General features: G+C 30.6%; 1 protein-coding gene across 1 annotated transcript; it reads right to left on the bottom strand.

Annotated features, from left to right (window-relative positions):
* Positions 1-3,026: 3,026 nt before the first annotated feature.
* On the bottom strand, positions 3,027-4,598 carry LOC101500203 (heavy metal-associated isoprenylated plant protein 31). The gene is made up of 3 exons (XM_004515636.4): positions 4,400-4,598; positions 4,221-4,302; positions 3,027-3,461 (listed from the first exon to the last, which is right to left on the bottom strand). Exons 1-3 carry the CDS (start codon positions 4,403-4,405, stop codon positions 3,130-3,132), a joined length of 420 nt encoding a protein of 139 aa, XP_004515693.1. The 5' UTR covers positions 4,406-4,598; the 3' UTR covers positions 3,027-3,129.
* Positions 4,599-17,303: the final 12,705 nt, after the last annotated feature.

Below are 17,303 nucleotides of genomic sequence, written 5' to 3'. Positions count from 1 at the left end.
CTTTATTATTCTTGCCCTAATGTCTTAGTGACAGAACCTTTAATTCCAAAGTAACCCCTAATTCCTTAGTGAATTTAAGATTAGAATTAAGTTTTACAGTACAACAATTTTTTTCTATTAAAATATTGCCTCTACAACTAATTCAATTGGTTTCATGACGTTCATCTATCCCTAGACTACAATAACATGAATTTCTCACCTCAAGTATTTGTAAAGTCAACTTTTGTTTCAAAATATGAATCGTAAAACATTTTAAAGTTGATCAAGCAATAAAATGCATTAAGCACAAAGATAGAAGAATAATTCAACAAACTTATTCATATAACTAGAAATCAAATCAGAAAAATAAGGATTTCATCTAGTATCACTCATCCCTAACAAAAAGGATTTAGTTACTCATGACAGAGATACAAAAGATAGAGATTAATGAAGAATTACAACAAAGATTCATGAACGATTCTTGATAAAACTCCTCTAATGGTGTTAGAAATAGCCGTCTTTGAGTTTCTCTATTAGGGCACAAGTCTCCAAACTTCTCAATTTCCAAAACGATCCCTAGAAAATGAGAAAATCTGTTTTTATGCATTATGTAACACACCATATGCCCTAAGCGTAGCAGTTGCGCTCCATGCCCACCTGAGCAGATTCAGGAATGCAAAAATGCGCCCTAGGCGTAGGATTTGTGCTTTAGGTGCACAACATCTGGTGTCTGACATTTACTGCATTTTTCTCCTGTTTTGAATATAAATTTGGTTCTGATATCTTTATAAACGTTGAACCTATGGATCTTAACTTTCATTTGTGCTTGGTGTGATTCTTATTAGACATCTACAAATTTGCAAAGATGATGCACAAATTTGTTTTCTCCAGAGCATTAACTTTTTGGAGCATTGGCTTTGTCAGAGATTTTCATTTCATTGAGATTGCTTGCATCAGAGCGTTGACTATCTTGAGTGGTGACTTATTATCAGAACTTTGACTTTTTCAATGGAGGCAGACAATCAAATGCCAGACAAAATTATCAGATAGATAATCAGAGGAAAAAGTAAACCTATGTTGGTTGTATGAATCAAAGGCAAAAGTAAACATATGTTGGCTGTATGCATCAAAGACAATCCAATCAATACATTTCTTGTATTAGATAAAGTCACCAGATGCGCGTTTTAGTGCAAAGTTTTGGGGTTCCTTTAATTTGGATCAAACATAAGAGGATGAAATGCAAGTCATATAAAATCCCTGATCTAGGAATTGTGTACTTAAAACATATGATGGTTGTGTTGGTTATTGCAAATCCACATCAAGATACATTTTATGATGATCGGACGAGCTATTTCATAGAGAAGAGCTAAGAAAACCTTGGTTTCCACTTCTACTATGGAAGTTGAGTTTGTCTCTTGTTTTGAGGCTACCCCATGGAGTATGGTTTATGAGTTTTATTTCAAGGCTTAAGATCGTAGATTCTATTTTCAGTCCTTTGAAAAGTTTTTGCGATAATTCAACTGATGTATTTATGGTTAAGACCAACAAAATTGGAAGTCGAAGTAAACATATCAACATCAAGTACTTAGCCATTAGAGAAAAAGTTAAAGATAAACTAGTGGCCATTCAACACATTAGCACTGATTTGATTATCGTCGATACCTTGACAAAATGCATGCCACCAATAAAATTCAGGATCATATGGAGAAAATGTGACTTGGTTCTACTTTATGATTGTATCTATACATAAAACTCTAATATGTTGATGTTTTATCACATTCAATGTATTTGTCAATGGATATGCAATGCAATTTTTATGGTAGAATGTCTATAAATAGGTCATTAGTTCATAAGCTTCTCATCCAATGTTTCTATATACACAACCTATAGTAAAAGAGTGAAAGCTTAAAAGAATCAATAACATAGAAACTTGAAGTTCTTTCTTTTTGCAACAATGGCTAAAGGTAATTCTTTTATGGGCCACATTTATTTCGCATTTGGTGATTAACATTTCTGTTTTTATATCAGAAGAGTAAAAATGTGTCAGTAAATTTCTTACATGAAACACTTGAAATTAATGAGTTTAGGACCTTTGTAAATCAATTTACAAGCTTGAGAGTTAATTTACAAAATTAAAATTCATTTTGAAAAGGTTTTTTATGCATTTAAAAGTGTACCAACATGATCTTGTATCATGCAATCCAACTAATCTTATGAATGACTAAATGAATTTTTCATGATTCAAAAGCATTTGTGGATATTGAAAATTAGAGAATCAATAAAGACACATTGAATTATCTAACTAAACAAACATAATTTTTACATCTATCAAAATATTAAATCAATCTTAAGAATAGTTACCATTACACATTACATGGCTCATTCGTTCAATCCAAGATAAATTTCATCTTATTTTAATTTTAAGTTTCAATTATCTTACCTCACACTTATAAGTTCTATTTTGTAAAATGAGTATTAATATAGACAATAACATATAAATCTCCAAATAGAGTTGCCCCACATAGGGACAACGAGATTTGTACAAGGAAAGAAATGTCTAAAGAATTACTTTGTGGCAACTATAGAGTTTGTTAAATTGTCAAGTGACATAAATTAAATATTTCTAGAATAAAATTGAGAACAATTTTAGATTGTTAATATGTCATTTTTTTTTTGAAATAATTGAAAAATGTTCCCTTAGATAGTTTTAGGAACAATTTTGAACCGTTGCTTTTTTTCTATTAATACATTACAATTTTGAATGGTAGCTTTAAAAATTCAATATTAATAAAAAATTTGGATAATTTGTTTTTGACAAAGTTATTTTAATTTAAGAGAAGAAGTTGAGACCCTTAATTTAATAATCAAAATATAAATAATAATAATATATAAATATTTTTTTATATCCAAATAATAACAAAGCTATATTGTGTGAAACCCTTCAATCCAAAGCATATATCTTAAGTTATTTTGAACAAATAGTTAAGTGATATATGACCATAACTCATTCAAGAAAATAATGCAAAAAATAAAAACAAATTAACAAATAAAAAAACACAAAATACTTGATGATTCCTTGAAAGTGCAAAAAGATACCTCACTCAATTTTCAAAGAAAAAATAAATTAAACAAAATGAACATGAACCTAGCTTACATTATAGAGCAAGCATGAGGATTATCATCACTAAAAATTGAAGCAAAAGCCTCATCAGATGCAACAGCAACTGAATAAATAGAAGGAGTGTGGAAAAAAGTATGAACACCATTTGTTGCTTCACTTTTATATGCATCATAGTAATATTGATTAACAATGTAACTTGGATACTTATAAAATGAAGAAAAATGTGCATGTCCTGGAAATGGCCATGGTTCAGCTGCTTTCCCTGCACGTTTGATTGTTTTCAATATTTTCTTTTCTTCTAATCCATACCCTCTTATTGTTATCTTTTGTGCCTCCATTTCAATCTCTACATCTTCTACTCCTATAAATCACAAAATAAAATATTATTTTTATTTTTATTAATACAACAATTTAAGATTACAAATGACACAAGAAATAAAAAAATTTATATATATATATATCAATGGTGGTTAATTTGTTAAGACGAAGGAAAATTTGTTAGTCATCAGAATCAAAATACTTATTCAGCGTCTGAATTCGTATTGTAATTCTATAACTTTTAGAGATAAATAGTAGATTAAATTAAAGACTTAAAAATTCTTTATAGTACTCATATTAAATATCATATTTATACTTTTTTGGTGTTTCAAAATAATTGTCACTTTAAAATACTATTGCAACATTTATTATTATTATTTTCATTAATATACTTTTATTTATTGAATTTCATTTCACTTAAATACTGTAGAACCTACAAATAATAAAGATTTTAGACATGATACTAATTTTATATTGATTCAACTCAACTAATAATTTTCTTTAGAGTCATGACATAATTCAAATGTAACATTTCACTATTATTTGACTTCATTCAATATATGGAGTAAGTAATTTCATATTGTTTTTGTGCATGTTTATTAAGAGTGAGTGATAATTAATTCACTGTTCCCATTTTTAAAAATAATAATTTTTTCTTTGTTTTGACAATATTAACTAAAACAACAAATTGTATACTCTTATCATATTTTCAACTATGGTTGAATTTTCGTCAATATTATTAATATGATAAAAGAAAAAATAAATTTAAGGATAAAAAAAAAATTGTTTATGCAAAATGTACCTTTGAGCTTGAAGAGAGCTTTCTTTAATTTTGAAGCACACCCTTCACAATCAAGATTTGGAACTCTAACTTCAACCATATTCTACAACATTGCACATTACACACCAACATTAGTCACAATTTAATTTATTTATGTGTAATAACTAAGAAAGAAAATAGAGGGTGTAATAATTACTTACGGACATTGCTTGTTTAGCTTAGAAGAAGTGTCTTGTTTGGAGAAATTAATGAATGAAGAAGAGTGTTGTGTTGAAGAAAGTGTTGTTATTGTTGTTGTTGGTTACTAAACTCTATTGAAAGGTCTCTTTTTAACAGTAATTGGCAGCAAAAAAGTGCTGTTGTGTTTTGAAATCTCAAAAAGAATGCACGCGTGAATATGGAAAAAAAACATGCCTTTTCCCCCTTGTCTCTAATAATCTACCATTCTCTCTCCATTCATTTGTTAACACACCAAGAGTGACTTGTGATTAGAGAATAAAGAAAAGATGTGTATTTAATATTTTAATTATTAAATAATTTTTTTTCTCATAAATAAATTCAAGTATTTGAGGGGATTTAAACTTGCTAAGAATATTCGCAATAAATTTTTTTAATTTTCAAAGTGTACATGTTAGTAAGGTCATATTTTAAGTTACATGTTTGTAAAAGTGGATAAATTCTGAATTAAGTGTATTTTTAGTTTTACTATTGAATGACACAAAATCCAAGGTATAGTTACATCATAAATATTTTTTTTTTACAATAAATATTTAAAAGTAAATGATTTTAATTTAAGTAACTTTTAGATAAAATCAAATTAAAAAAATAACTTAACTATTTTAACCGAAAGTTTTGAAGTAATTAATGATAATAAAATATGAATTTATTCTTTGATATAGAATAACTTTTCATTTAGTATGTTTTTAATCAACTTTAGATTTTATCATTTGCAAGTTATCGATGGATTTGTAACATAATTGTCAACCTTTTTGGGACCACATTTATTAAGAAATTTGAATATCTATCTGACAGGAATGATAGAAATGCTATAGACATCAGTGATGGATTCCTTTCTTTTTCTCCTTTTTCTTTGTATGACAGAGAACATTTATGAGTACTAGCTGCATATGTTGTTGTGTAGGACATTGTTTGTACACTTTCTAAGGATACAAGGTGGGTCTATATGTTATTAATGGATTAGAAATGATATATTGAGCATAGTTTTTCACACAAATGTAACATAAATACTGTTTCATTATACATTGTACATACACAGTACATACATACTCCTCATTTTTTACTTTCAATTAACTTATTTTATTTTTTTATCTATCTCTCACGTCTCTCTCACGTCTTTCATTACTACAAATTTTGTCTTTAGTGATTGTCTTTTCGATCACTATGTTTTAAAATTCAGCCGATGTTTCTTTTAGCAATTGAATTAGAGACCATTTAAATCTAGTTGATAAATTCTTAGTCGTTAATTGTTGACGACAGAATCAACGACTGAAATTTAGTGAGTGACTTTGGACATTGATTTAGAGACTAAAATTTTAGACCAATTTAGCGACCATTTTGAATTGATTTTCTATACTATTGGTGATTGATTTTGAGACACATTTTGTAATTGAATCTATTGTATTAATGGACAAAAATTTGCCATTTTTTTAAGATATTGTAATAATGGTCCTGACGAACAATAAAAATACATTTTTAAATCTGATATCAATATCTAAAAAGAATCATACACAAAAACTTTTTTTTACATGACAACAAAAACATTTAAATGTATTAACATATCAATTTACATAATATATTTAAGTTGTATTTCGAAGTACTAAAATTTTAATCTAAACATAATATAATTTAGTCGAAACAAAATGCAACACATTTTTTTCTTCAGATTAACTTGTCACTGTCCATCTAATTCTTCATTATCATGATTACCAACATGATTATCATCAATCTCATCATCAAGAACTTGGTCTCTAGTATATGAATTTAGCTTAAAGTTCAAGTTATTCATCAATTGTTTTATCAATAGGTTGTGCTCAACTGCTATATTTGTATTAGTCAATTCCTCTCAAAGTTGATCTCTTTCATTTCTCATTTCTTCAAATTCATGTCTTTGTTGAACTCTTTCATTTCTCATTTTTTTCAAATTAATGTCTTTGAACCCACTTGTTTTCTTATATAAGCAACTTTCACATGCTATATTTTTTTCCACAATTCTGTTGCTTTAAGACATGACACCAACAAATGATGAAAATGAAAAGAATTTATCAAGTAATTGTATTTGCATTATTACAATTTATTTATCAATGTTAACCACATATTCATACTTTTTAGATGCGTGCGAGACATGCATGTTTACCAAATATGTTAGAAGCAAAATGACAAACTCCTTCTCCTATCGCTGCTGCTTTTGCCCCTATTTGCCTCATCAACACAATATATTTTTTATATTTTTCAAAAGATAAATTTAAATTTGCTCATACAAAATGACAACAGAGATGTTATTCTGATGACTTTGGATGAACTTTTATTTTGTATGAATAGTTTGATTAGTTCTAAGAGTTATTTGGGAAAGGGGATTGGGTTGAATAAGTCTTAATATTACACACACAAATACTTATAAAAAAGAACAAATGATATTTTATAAAACATTATGAATTAGAGACTAGGTTTATTGAATAAGGAATAAAGGGTGAGGCTAAACATTAGGCTCGTAGCATATTAATATAATTAAAACCAAATATATTCAATTGGATTTTGAATCCTATATTAAACTAGACTGAAGTATTTGATTGTATCAATTAGATTTTTTTGTATATTTTTTCCCTTAAAAAAATCCTAATTAACTCATCTCTTGTTAAAAAATTTCAAATTTTAGTGGGAAGTGTTATTTAATTATACAAAATGTGCATGTAAATAATCATGAAAAAACTTGAATTCTAGGTCACTAATCTCAAACTTTTACCCCTTAAAAGTTATTAAAAAATCCATTGCTTTCCAAAATATTCCAATTTTTTTGTGAAGCTTGTTACAATGTTAATAAGCATTGATGCAAACAATCATAAACAGATTCAAACTCTAGGTCCCTCTAATTGCGTTTTCCACCGATAGCGAAAAGGGGCTCTTTTTCTACAAAATTGGCAAAAGCATAACAAGCACATATGGGGGGAGGACCTCGTAGTCCATGACTAAGGTAGACACTAGCAGACTCGTCCAAATCTCAGTAACACTCGGACAAAATAAGCCAACTCTTGGAAAGGGCGTGACTTTCTTGGACAACACATGTCTTAGTCATCTTTTGTGGCTATGATAGGCTCGAAATGTTCTTGACAATCTTGTCCAGCTCTCAAACTGACTGGGCAAGCTCGTGGACTGAGCTTGGCTAGCTTGGAAAGTCCCTAATATATGAGTCATGGATTGCTCCCCCCGGGTTTAGGTGGTAATGAACATGGCTCATAAAGGAATTTGCATCTCATGAGTAGATGTTGTTTGAGCCGCACTCTGGCGGAAGCCCACAGCAGGACGAACCGTCTAGTAGCAAGTTGACTCTAGGTAATCACATTTAATTGTTGTTAAGAGAATCCTTAGATACCTAAAAGGCACAACCAACCTACCTTGTTCTGCAAGAAATCTCTTAAGTACAAATTGCCACAGACAATAAAAACGATAAACAAACAACTTAATAAACAATAGAAGGAATAATTAGACAGTAAGCCCTAATTCTTTATACAATAATCCCTAATTCTTGTTATAAATAAATTACGGGTCTTACAGAAACAAACAAAATCAAAATTTTCCTCTAAAAATGTTTTTTTTTTCTTTCACTTTTAGACCACTTGAACTTTTACATCTTGATTTATTTGGCTCTATAAATACTACCTCTGTTAGTGCTAAATAGTATGTACTCATTATTGTTGATGATTATTTTAGATGGACATGGATAAAGTTCTTTAAACACAAGGATGAGTCACATAAATATTTCACTATCTTCTACAAACAAGTGCAAAATGAAAATGATTTTTATATTGCAACAATTCTTAGTGATCATATGGGGGTGAATTTGAAAATAGCTTTCATTTATTAGAACACCTCAACCAATCGGTGTTACAGATAGAAAAAAATAGATCTCTTTGGAAAATGGTAACATGATTCATGAAATGTATGTTGCCAAATACTTTTGGGCAAAAACAGTGAACATTGCATGTTATATTCATAATAGAATTTGTATCAGACGTATTCTTAATAAGACTCCTTATGAACTATGGAAAAGAATAAATCCCAACATTTCATACTTTCATCAATTTGGTTGCATATGCTATATTTTGAATAATAAATAGAATCTTGGCAAATTTGAGTCATGATCTCAAAAGTGCACCTTTTTGGGATACTCTAAAAGGTTTAAAGCCTACAGACTATACAATAAAGAAACACTAATTGTTGAGGAATCAATTCATTTCAAGTTTAATGACAAAAAGCTTGACCATAAAAAGTCAAAGTTAGATGTAGATTTTGCAGATCTACAGATATCAGAGAAACAAACAAAACCAACCTCCAATGAATCAAAAGATATGCCTGATAACTCAGGCACAAGCAGTGATGAACCTCCCACAATTCAATATCATCAGGAATCCAAACCTGGATGGAAATACAACTTCACATCCAAACTCTCTAATCATAGAAAGTGCAAGTGATCCTCTAAAAACCAAATCAACATTTAAAGAAAAACCTATGTTCGGTCTATTATCTGAAATTAAACTTACAACTATAGACGAAGTCTATCAAATGATGGATGGATAATGGTTATGCAAGAAGAGTTGAATCAATTCAAAAGAAATGACATATGAGATCTTGTACCCAAGCCTAAAGAGAAAAGTTCAATTGGAACCAAGTGAGTTTTCAAAAACAAACTTAATGAGAAAGGTGAAATTATTAGAAACAAGGCTAGACTTGTAGCCCAATGATACAGTCAACAAAAAGGTATTGATTGCATTGAAGCTTTCGGCCCTGTGGCAAAGTTAGAGACTATTAGAATTTTATTTTCATTTGCAGTATTTAATAAAACCATTTTATATCAAATGGATGTGGAAAAATATTTTCCTAAATGGTTACATAAATGAAGAAGTGTATGTCAGAAAATCTCATGGCGTTGAAGATAATGAATTTCCATATTATATTTTCAAATTAAATAAATCTCGGTATGGTCTGAAATAGGCACCAAGAGCTTTGTATGATAGACTAAGAAATTTCTTATTAAACAATGATTTTGAAAAAGGTCATGTTGACACTACTTTATTTAGGAAATAATCTAAGAATGACCTTTTTATTGTTCAAATTTATGATGATATCATTTTTGGTTCTACTTACGGCAAGCTCTGCCAAATGTTTTCTAAGTTAATCCAACATGAATTTGAGATGAGCTTGATGGGAGAATTAAAATTATTTCTTGGAATCCAAATTCATGAAAGCCCAGATGGTGTATTCATTCATCAAACCAAATACACAAGAGAACTACTTAAGAAATTTTAAATGGATGAATGTAAGCCTATGTCTATACATATGCATCCGACATGTTGTCATGATAAGGATGATTCAACTAAAAAGGTAGATCAGAAGGTATACATAGGAATGATTGGTTATCTCCTCTAGATAACTACCGCTAGACCTTATATTATGTAGTGCGTGCTTGTGTGCCAAATTTCAGTTTGACCCTAAAGAATCTCACTTAAAATTTGTTAAGATGATCTTTAGATATCTGAAAGGTACTACTAATCTTGGTCTGTGTTATAAGTCATCCTCTAAGTAGAGGTTAGTAGGTTTCTGTGATGCTGACTTTGTTGGAGATAAGCTAGAAAAAAAAACACCACTAGAAACTGTACATTTCTTGGTGAAAAACTAATCTCTTAGTAAAGCAAAAGATAAAGAACTATTGCTATGTCAACAGTAGAAGCAGAATATATCTCAGCAACAGGTTGTAGCACTCAGTTGTTGTGGATGAAGTATCAACTAAGTGACTTCAAAATCAATGAGAGTAATATTCTTGTCTTTTGTGATAATACTTCAACTATATGTTTAACCAAAAATCCTATTTTACACTTAATGGAAAAACATATAAAGATTAGGCATCACTGATTTGACATTTTCACAAAACCCCTTGTTGATGACATATTCAATTTTAAAAAGAAAAATGTAAACATTATGTTTCTAAAAGAATGATGTTAAAGTCTCCGCGTTGTTTCACTTGGTAAAATAGAGTAAATGATTAAATGTATATATGCTTTGCCTCTAATGAAGTTGAATTTACATGTGCCTCTTGTCAATCTAAATCCAATTAACTTAATATGAAAAAATTTCTTATAAGTTGTGCATAGTCTATGATACTCTGATGAGTGTTGTTTACGCATGTTTACACGTGCACGTTAGTTAATTTTAGAAACTCAAAACGTTTTGATAAAGCTCACTCACCACTCATGATCACTCACGCCCCTCACATATTCCCACACTTTTTGCTCTTGCCCTCTTTCAAACCTTGAAACTTTCCAAAAAAAACCATTTGAATCTCTTCGGCTTCAAATGGCTTCAAGTTCATCCTCCAACCGTTCTCTTAGCAATGTCTCTTATGTGCCTACCATGCAATGCAATCTTGATCAGTTAGAAATTCTCTATGAACTCCAAGTAAATTTCTAGAACATTGATGAAAATGATTTTGATTTTATTGAAGACTTTGCTGGTGTGGGGTGGTCTAAGTAATTTAACCTAGAACAAGAAGTGTCTTTGGATGTTCTAGTTAAAGAACATTGGACATGAAGAAGTATCTAGTAACGTACTAGGGTTTTGCGTTAAGATTACCCAACAATCCCTAGCGATTATTACTAGATGTCCTAATGAAGGTATGTTGCTAGATAATGGTTATGAGTCAAAGGTTGGTTCATTCAAGATCAATAAGGAATTGTTAGAACATCCTAAGGTCAACTCCAAATAAGTTCACTTGAAACCTAGATACGAAGTTCTTTTCAAGATTTTGATTGGGTGTGTAGTACCCAAAGGTGGGTTTGTGGGCCACATTAGCAAAGACCACATGGGTCTAATGCGGAATATCTCCCAGAGGATCAAGACCAATCTTCCAAACCTAATTTTGTAACACATGAGGTTATGTGTCGCAAACTCTAGGTCAAGAAAGATCAGAACTATCCCCTATCCTAAACTCATCACTATTGTACTATTAAGGATTTCCCTCATTCAAGTTGTAGAGGAAGTAGGAGGATAAACACTCGAAAACATCCTCTCAAATATAAAACAAATTATCTCCCTCTCAAGACCAAAACTCCATAAACACTATCAGCTACCAACTCTACCATTTCACAAACACATAGCCTCTCCAAATCTGCCTCTGACCCTTCCTCCTCTAAACTTGTGAATCCCTTAACCAAGCAGCTCAAATGATCATTTACTTAGTCTCTAATACATCTTCAAAAGACTCATTTGCTTCTCCTTCACCTTCTTTTTCATTCGAACATGCCACCTTCATCACCCCTTTAGACCTCATTCCTTTCACACACTTCATTTCATCTGGCTTTCTAAACCTTGACTCTTTCATTACTTCTATCATTGTCAAAATCACTTCAGCATGCAATCTTTTTTCACTAACTGGATAAGGAACAACATGGATCATGGAATGCAGTTTGCATCAAAGAATTATGTTGCTTCCAAACAAACAATTGAGATCCTCTACTTATGGATCTTGTAGTTCTAGAAACCCAAAGCAATTGGTCCAGAAAGCTACTAGGCAAGGAAAAACTTATCTCCCTCTAGTGGTATTCATATGGAACCCCAAATGATTGCTCCCTTAGCACCATTTCAATTTGTTGGATGTTTCTGTTGCAACTGCTTTAGGTTCTACAAAATCTACCTCTAAAAGTAAATATGTCACACCCTCTACCCGTGTTTGATCCTTCCCAATTTGTCTAGAACGAAGACTTTGATCATCTGGAACCTAAGATTGAGGTATTCATGGAATATACAGCCAATAATCCAAAGAATAATCAAACTACCCTAAATTTAATTTTAGCTAGGATGACCAACTCAAATTTGTAGTTCCTTGAATTTTTGTTTCTTTGTGTGCATGTGATTTTTTTCCTCTGTTGTATTTTCTTTTGCTTCACTACTTGTTGGCTACTCTACTCTTTTTGTCCAATGGCAAAATGAGGAGAATATCTTGAACAATTTTAATGAAAATGTTTAATGAAAATCTTAAGTTTTTTTAATTTCAATTAATAACGTTTTTCATCTATCTTGTCAAAATATATTTCATCCTCTTACATTTAAATATGCATATATTAAGGAGGAGTCTTGTTGTGATATTCTATGTTATTCTTCTTTTTTTACTACTTTAAAAATAAAAAATTGTTCACAATAAAAGACATTGTCATCGTCAAAAAGGGGGAGATTGTTAGAACAAAGTTGGTTTGAAGAACTTTGACCCTTACTTGTTTTAAGTGTGCAGTTCCCTGATCAGGGATTTTATATAACTTTGTAATGCATTCTCTAATGTTTGATCCAAGTTGAAGGAACACCAAGACTTTGCTCTAACTTATGTATTCCTAGCCTGGTGAACACGCTCTGAAAAAGTCAACGCTAAAAAGTCAATGCTAAAAAAGTCAACACTCTGAAGAAAATAAATTTGTGCATACAGTGTTCAACACTTTGAATGTGTCATTTGTCTAAAGTTCTATGTGACATACACTGATCATGATATCCTCTTCTCTTTATGTCACCCTATCAAGATACGGATAATCAATTACATGCTTATTTTTAGACAAGCTTTAATGGTGAATCAATCTCTGCATATTTTGATTTGAAACTTTATGATATATGTTGATTTCTTGCATTTACAACAATACACAATAAAATACAGTCGTCTCAGTACTCTTGTTCTTAATTTTTTGCTTTGTATAACTGTTGAGAAATAATTTCTAAGAGTACAACGTTGTAAACACCCTCTTGTGAGAATGACTCGAAAACCCTAGTAGTACAATCAATATATCTATCAATTCAAATAATAATTATGCTAAAAATTGGAAATTAAAAGTTTTTTAGAGTCATTTTTTGTTTCGTTAAAGAGTTTTTATAATATAGTTTTGGACCACCGTATAAAAATTAAAATTAAAACAAAAATAAAATATTTTTTGTAAGGCCTAAAGTAATAACTTACTATCAAAATAGTCAATTACTGTTAGATGAAAGGCTAAGCTGACTAGCATTTTGATGATTTGAGGACTAATTATTTGAATTTTTGACCGAGTTAGAAATCAAAATGACAAATCCCCACACTTTTATAAACTAAAATGATAGTTTACCGATTATGTATGTAGAGTCAGCCCAAAGGAGAGACACGCAAAACCAATAATGATTTGATAATTTTTGATTAAGTCAAAGATTAAAGTGATAATTTTATACAATTTCAAAGACTAAAATTATGGTTTTGCATACATAATTCATTGAATTCAACTTAAAAATTGTAGATCCCAGTTGCGAGGTTTGAGGACAAGTATAACATGGGAATTTTTTATCAACTAGTAATTAACAAATTGGGCACATGCACATCATTTTCTCAATTCTTTTTTGTTGACTCTAAACATTATTTGACATATTCCTACATACACATACAGCGTACTCTTGTGTGTTATTAATTGTCTTTATTATATTTTGAATTCGAACTCGACAAAGACATGTTTAAATAGTTTTTACCAAAAAAATCCAATTCATTTCATAAAACTCTTAAAGGTAGTGATTATCGTCGCTTGATTAATTTAAGAGTGGTCAACCAAGTGCGCTTCACACATACCTTTGAGAATTGAAAGCATTAATTATTCCCACAAAAGGAGACTTGATGACCTCGCATATATAAAGGGATGATCCTCTCACACACATCACTCAAACACCGATTTGTGTTAGGAGTGTTTGCAAATACCATGCCACCATTTCCACTATTGAACTATGTCACAATTCTGCTACTAGCTTCTCACTTTGGTGGTTTTTGAGATCCTACATTGAATCAATGGTGCCGTCTATTTGGTGAGTCATTAGTACTTAATTATCTAAATTTTTTTATTATTAAAAAAAATTTAAAGCTGAGAGGGACGATTAGTAAACTCAATTGTCAACTATGTAGATGTAAATTGATATGATATGTTTATCAATCTATCTAGAATTAAAGTCGCCATTTAAGGTATAGTTGGTGGTTAAGAGTCATGCTAACATATATTTTAAAAGAAACAAATAGTAATTATATTTAAAAAAAATGAATTGAACAATTTTAAAGTTAGAGAAATGATATCTTTAATATACTAACAAATGTCCTAAATTCGAGTGTGTTTGAATGGAGTGGTTGAAAATTTTAAGAAAATTAAAATTTGAGACAATTCAAATATTTCAATTTCATTTCTTTTATTTCTAAATTTTGTTATTTGAATAAAATAATTATTCTTTAAAAATTAGTTTATTTTTATAAATTTCAAAAGTTTTAAGACAAAAATAAAAATTATATTTGAACAAAACTAAAATTCAGTAAAAGTTGAGGGACTATTTTCTAATTTTTGGGGACCAATTTACAAAAAAATAAAAATATATAAAAACTAATATGTAAATTTTGAAACATGCAGGGTCAAAATTGTTAACTTGTAAAAAGTATACTAACCATTTCATGATTTATTTACTATAAAGTAAAGAGAATTTTTGAAATTCTTAGGTTTTATGTAGTATTTCCAATTCTCTAAATTTAGTTTTGACCATTGTTCTTAGGAGCGAGCTCTAAAGCGTAAGATCCTTAGATCTTACGCGTTTTACAACATAAGTAGTGTTAGAGCAAAGGAAAGAGCGTCATATGACCGAGATATGTGGGCGCGCAGTGGAAGCGTGGGAGCGGCGAGCCTCGTCGCGTATGAGAGGCGTCATTTCGCGAAGCTCTGACCCGTTTACATCGTTTTGACTCGGTTGAAAAAATCCATGCTCTGGCCCATTTTGCACCTCTTCGCCTTCGTATTGTGCTTGTTTCCCATAAAGAAAAGAGCACGAGGATTTGAAGGCAGCAGCAACCAGCAATTATTCATTTCGTATTATGTTTATTTTCTGCTCATTTCGTATTCCTCAAAGCCTCTATTCCTATTCGTTTTCTGCTTTACAGCCTCTGCTCGTTTTCCAAGTCTTGGTTTTAAGTCTCTCCTTCAATTTCTAATACTTCAATTAAATGATTCAATTTCAGATTCCCTCATTCTATTTCTTCTATAAGTTCTTCTCATCTACAACTCTTTTCAATCTCATATCTGAAACTATCCTCAATCCTCTTCACTGTAATATGCAATTTCTCTTGCTGCCTCACGATTTCACTCATGTCTACATTTGTTCATGTTGCCTGCAGTTCTAGTTCTGCACCTCCCAGAGTGCAGAAAAATGCATTAGGAAGCAGAATTGATATAGTAGGAAAACATGGTGTATCTGTTGATGGAGGAACCAAAAAAATAAAATGCAATTATTGTGGAAAAATACTTATTGGAGGAATGTATAGACTGAAACACCGTTTGGCTAGTACATAGCTCAAAATTATTGCATGTGATGTTGTACCTGATGATGTGAAGAAACACATGTTGGAATTTATAAAATCCTTGAAAGATACATCATTGAATAACACATAAGAGAATGATACAAATAATGAAAAAGTATAAGGAAAAAAGATCATTAGAGGATGATCAGAATGATACCCCTGCAAAAAAATTCAAGAGAAATATAGTAAGTACTCAAGCCATCATCAACAACATTTTTAAGAAGAATTTGAAGGACAAAATGTGTCTAGAAATAGCTTCGTTCTTCTACAATAATGTTATAGCCTTTAATGTGACAAAGAGCGATGAATTTAAAAGGATGTTGGAGATGGTTTCAAGACACGACATTGGTTTTAAGCCACCTTCCTACATCAAATCAGAACAAAGTACTTGAAGCAAAAGGTGGAGGAGACAACTAAGGTCATTGAAGAACACAAACTTACTTGAAAGAAGACAAGTTGTACTATTATGAGTGATTGGTGAATGGACAAAAGACGAATGATACTTTTGAATTTCTTAGTTAACAGCCCGAAAGATACTGTTTTTTTAAAGTCAATAGATGATTCTCATTAATTAAAATTGCCGATAAAATATATCAAATAATTGATCAAGTAGTAGAAGAAGTTAGATAAAAAATGTTGTGCAAATTGTGACCGACAATGCAACAAATTACCAATTTGTTGCTACAATGTTAATGTTTACAAGGAAGAGGCTCTATAGGACACCGTGTGCATCACACTATATTGATCTCATGTTAGAGGATTTTGAGAAAAATATAACAGTTCATCATGAAACCATTTCAAAGGGTAAGAAAATTACCCAATATATATATTCAAAGGCTTCTCTAATTTCTTTATTACAACATTTCACCGAAGGAAAAGATTTGGTGAGACCAGCTGCTACTCGATTTGCAATAGCTTATCTAACTTTGGGTTGTCTCATGGAGAACAAAGGATGATTGATAAGATTGTTCACATCTAATGAATGGCCATCAAACAAGTTTGCAAACACTGGTGAAGGGCAGTATGTTGAAGAAGTGATTATGGATAAAGAGTTTTGGAAAAAGATTTCAATTTGCTTAAAAGGTGTTTGTCCACTAATCAAAGTGCTTCGTTTAGTGGATTCAAATGATAAACCATCAATGAGATTTATTTATGAGGCAATGGACTAAGTTAAGGAGAGAATCCAAATTGCTTTCAATAGTGTTCAAAGAAGGTATTACTATTTCTACAAATTATGTTTCTGCAAATTATGCATTATGCCTTCAAATTATGCATAATGTTTTCTGTTTTGCATTGCACAATGTTTCTGTAAATTATGTATTTTATTTCAAGCCTAATATTAATTTAGTTTTTTTCCCATTATTTAGTTTCAAGTATCTATGGGATATAGAGGTGGGATAAACAACTCCATCGACATTTGCATGCAGCAGGCTACTACCTTAACCTTCAACTATATTATAGCCATGGATTTAAAGTTGATTATGAAGTCAAAC

This window comes from Cicer arietinum, chromosome 8 (genome assembly GCF_000331145.2).
Source record: "Cicer arietinum cultivar CDC Frontier isolate Library 1 chromosome 8, Cicar.CDCFrontier_v2.0, whole genome shotgun sequence".
In the NCBI taxonomy this organism is placed as follows: Eukaryota; Viridiplantae; Streptophyta; class Magnoliopsida; order Fabales; family Fabaceae; genus Cicer; species Cicer arietinum.
The sequence above is the reverse complement of the archived record's forward strand: the minus strand, read 5'-3'. Positions and strand labels throughout refer to the sequence as shown.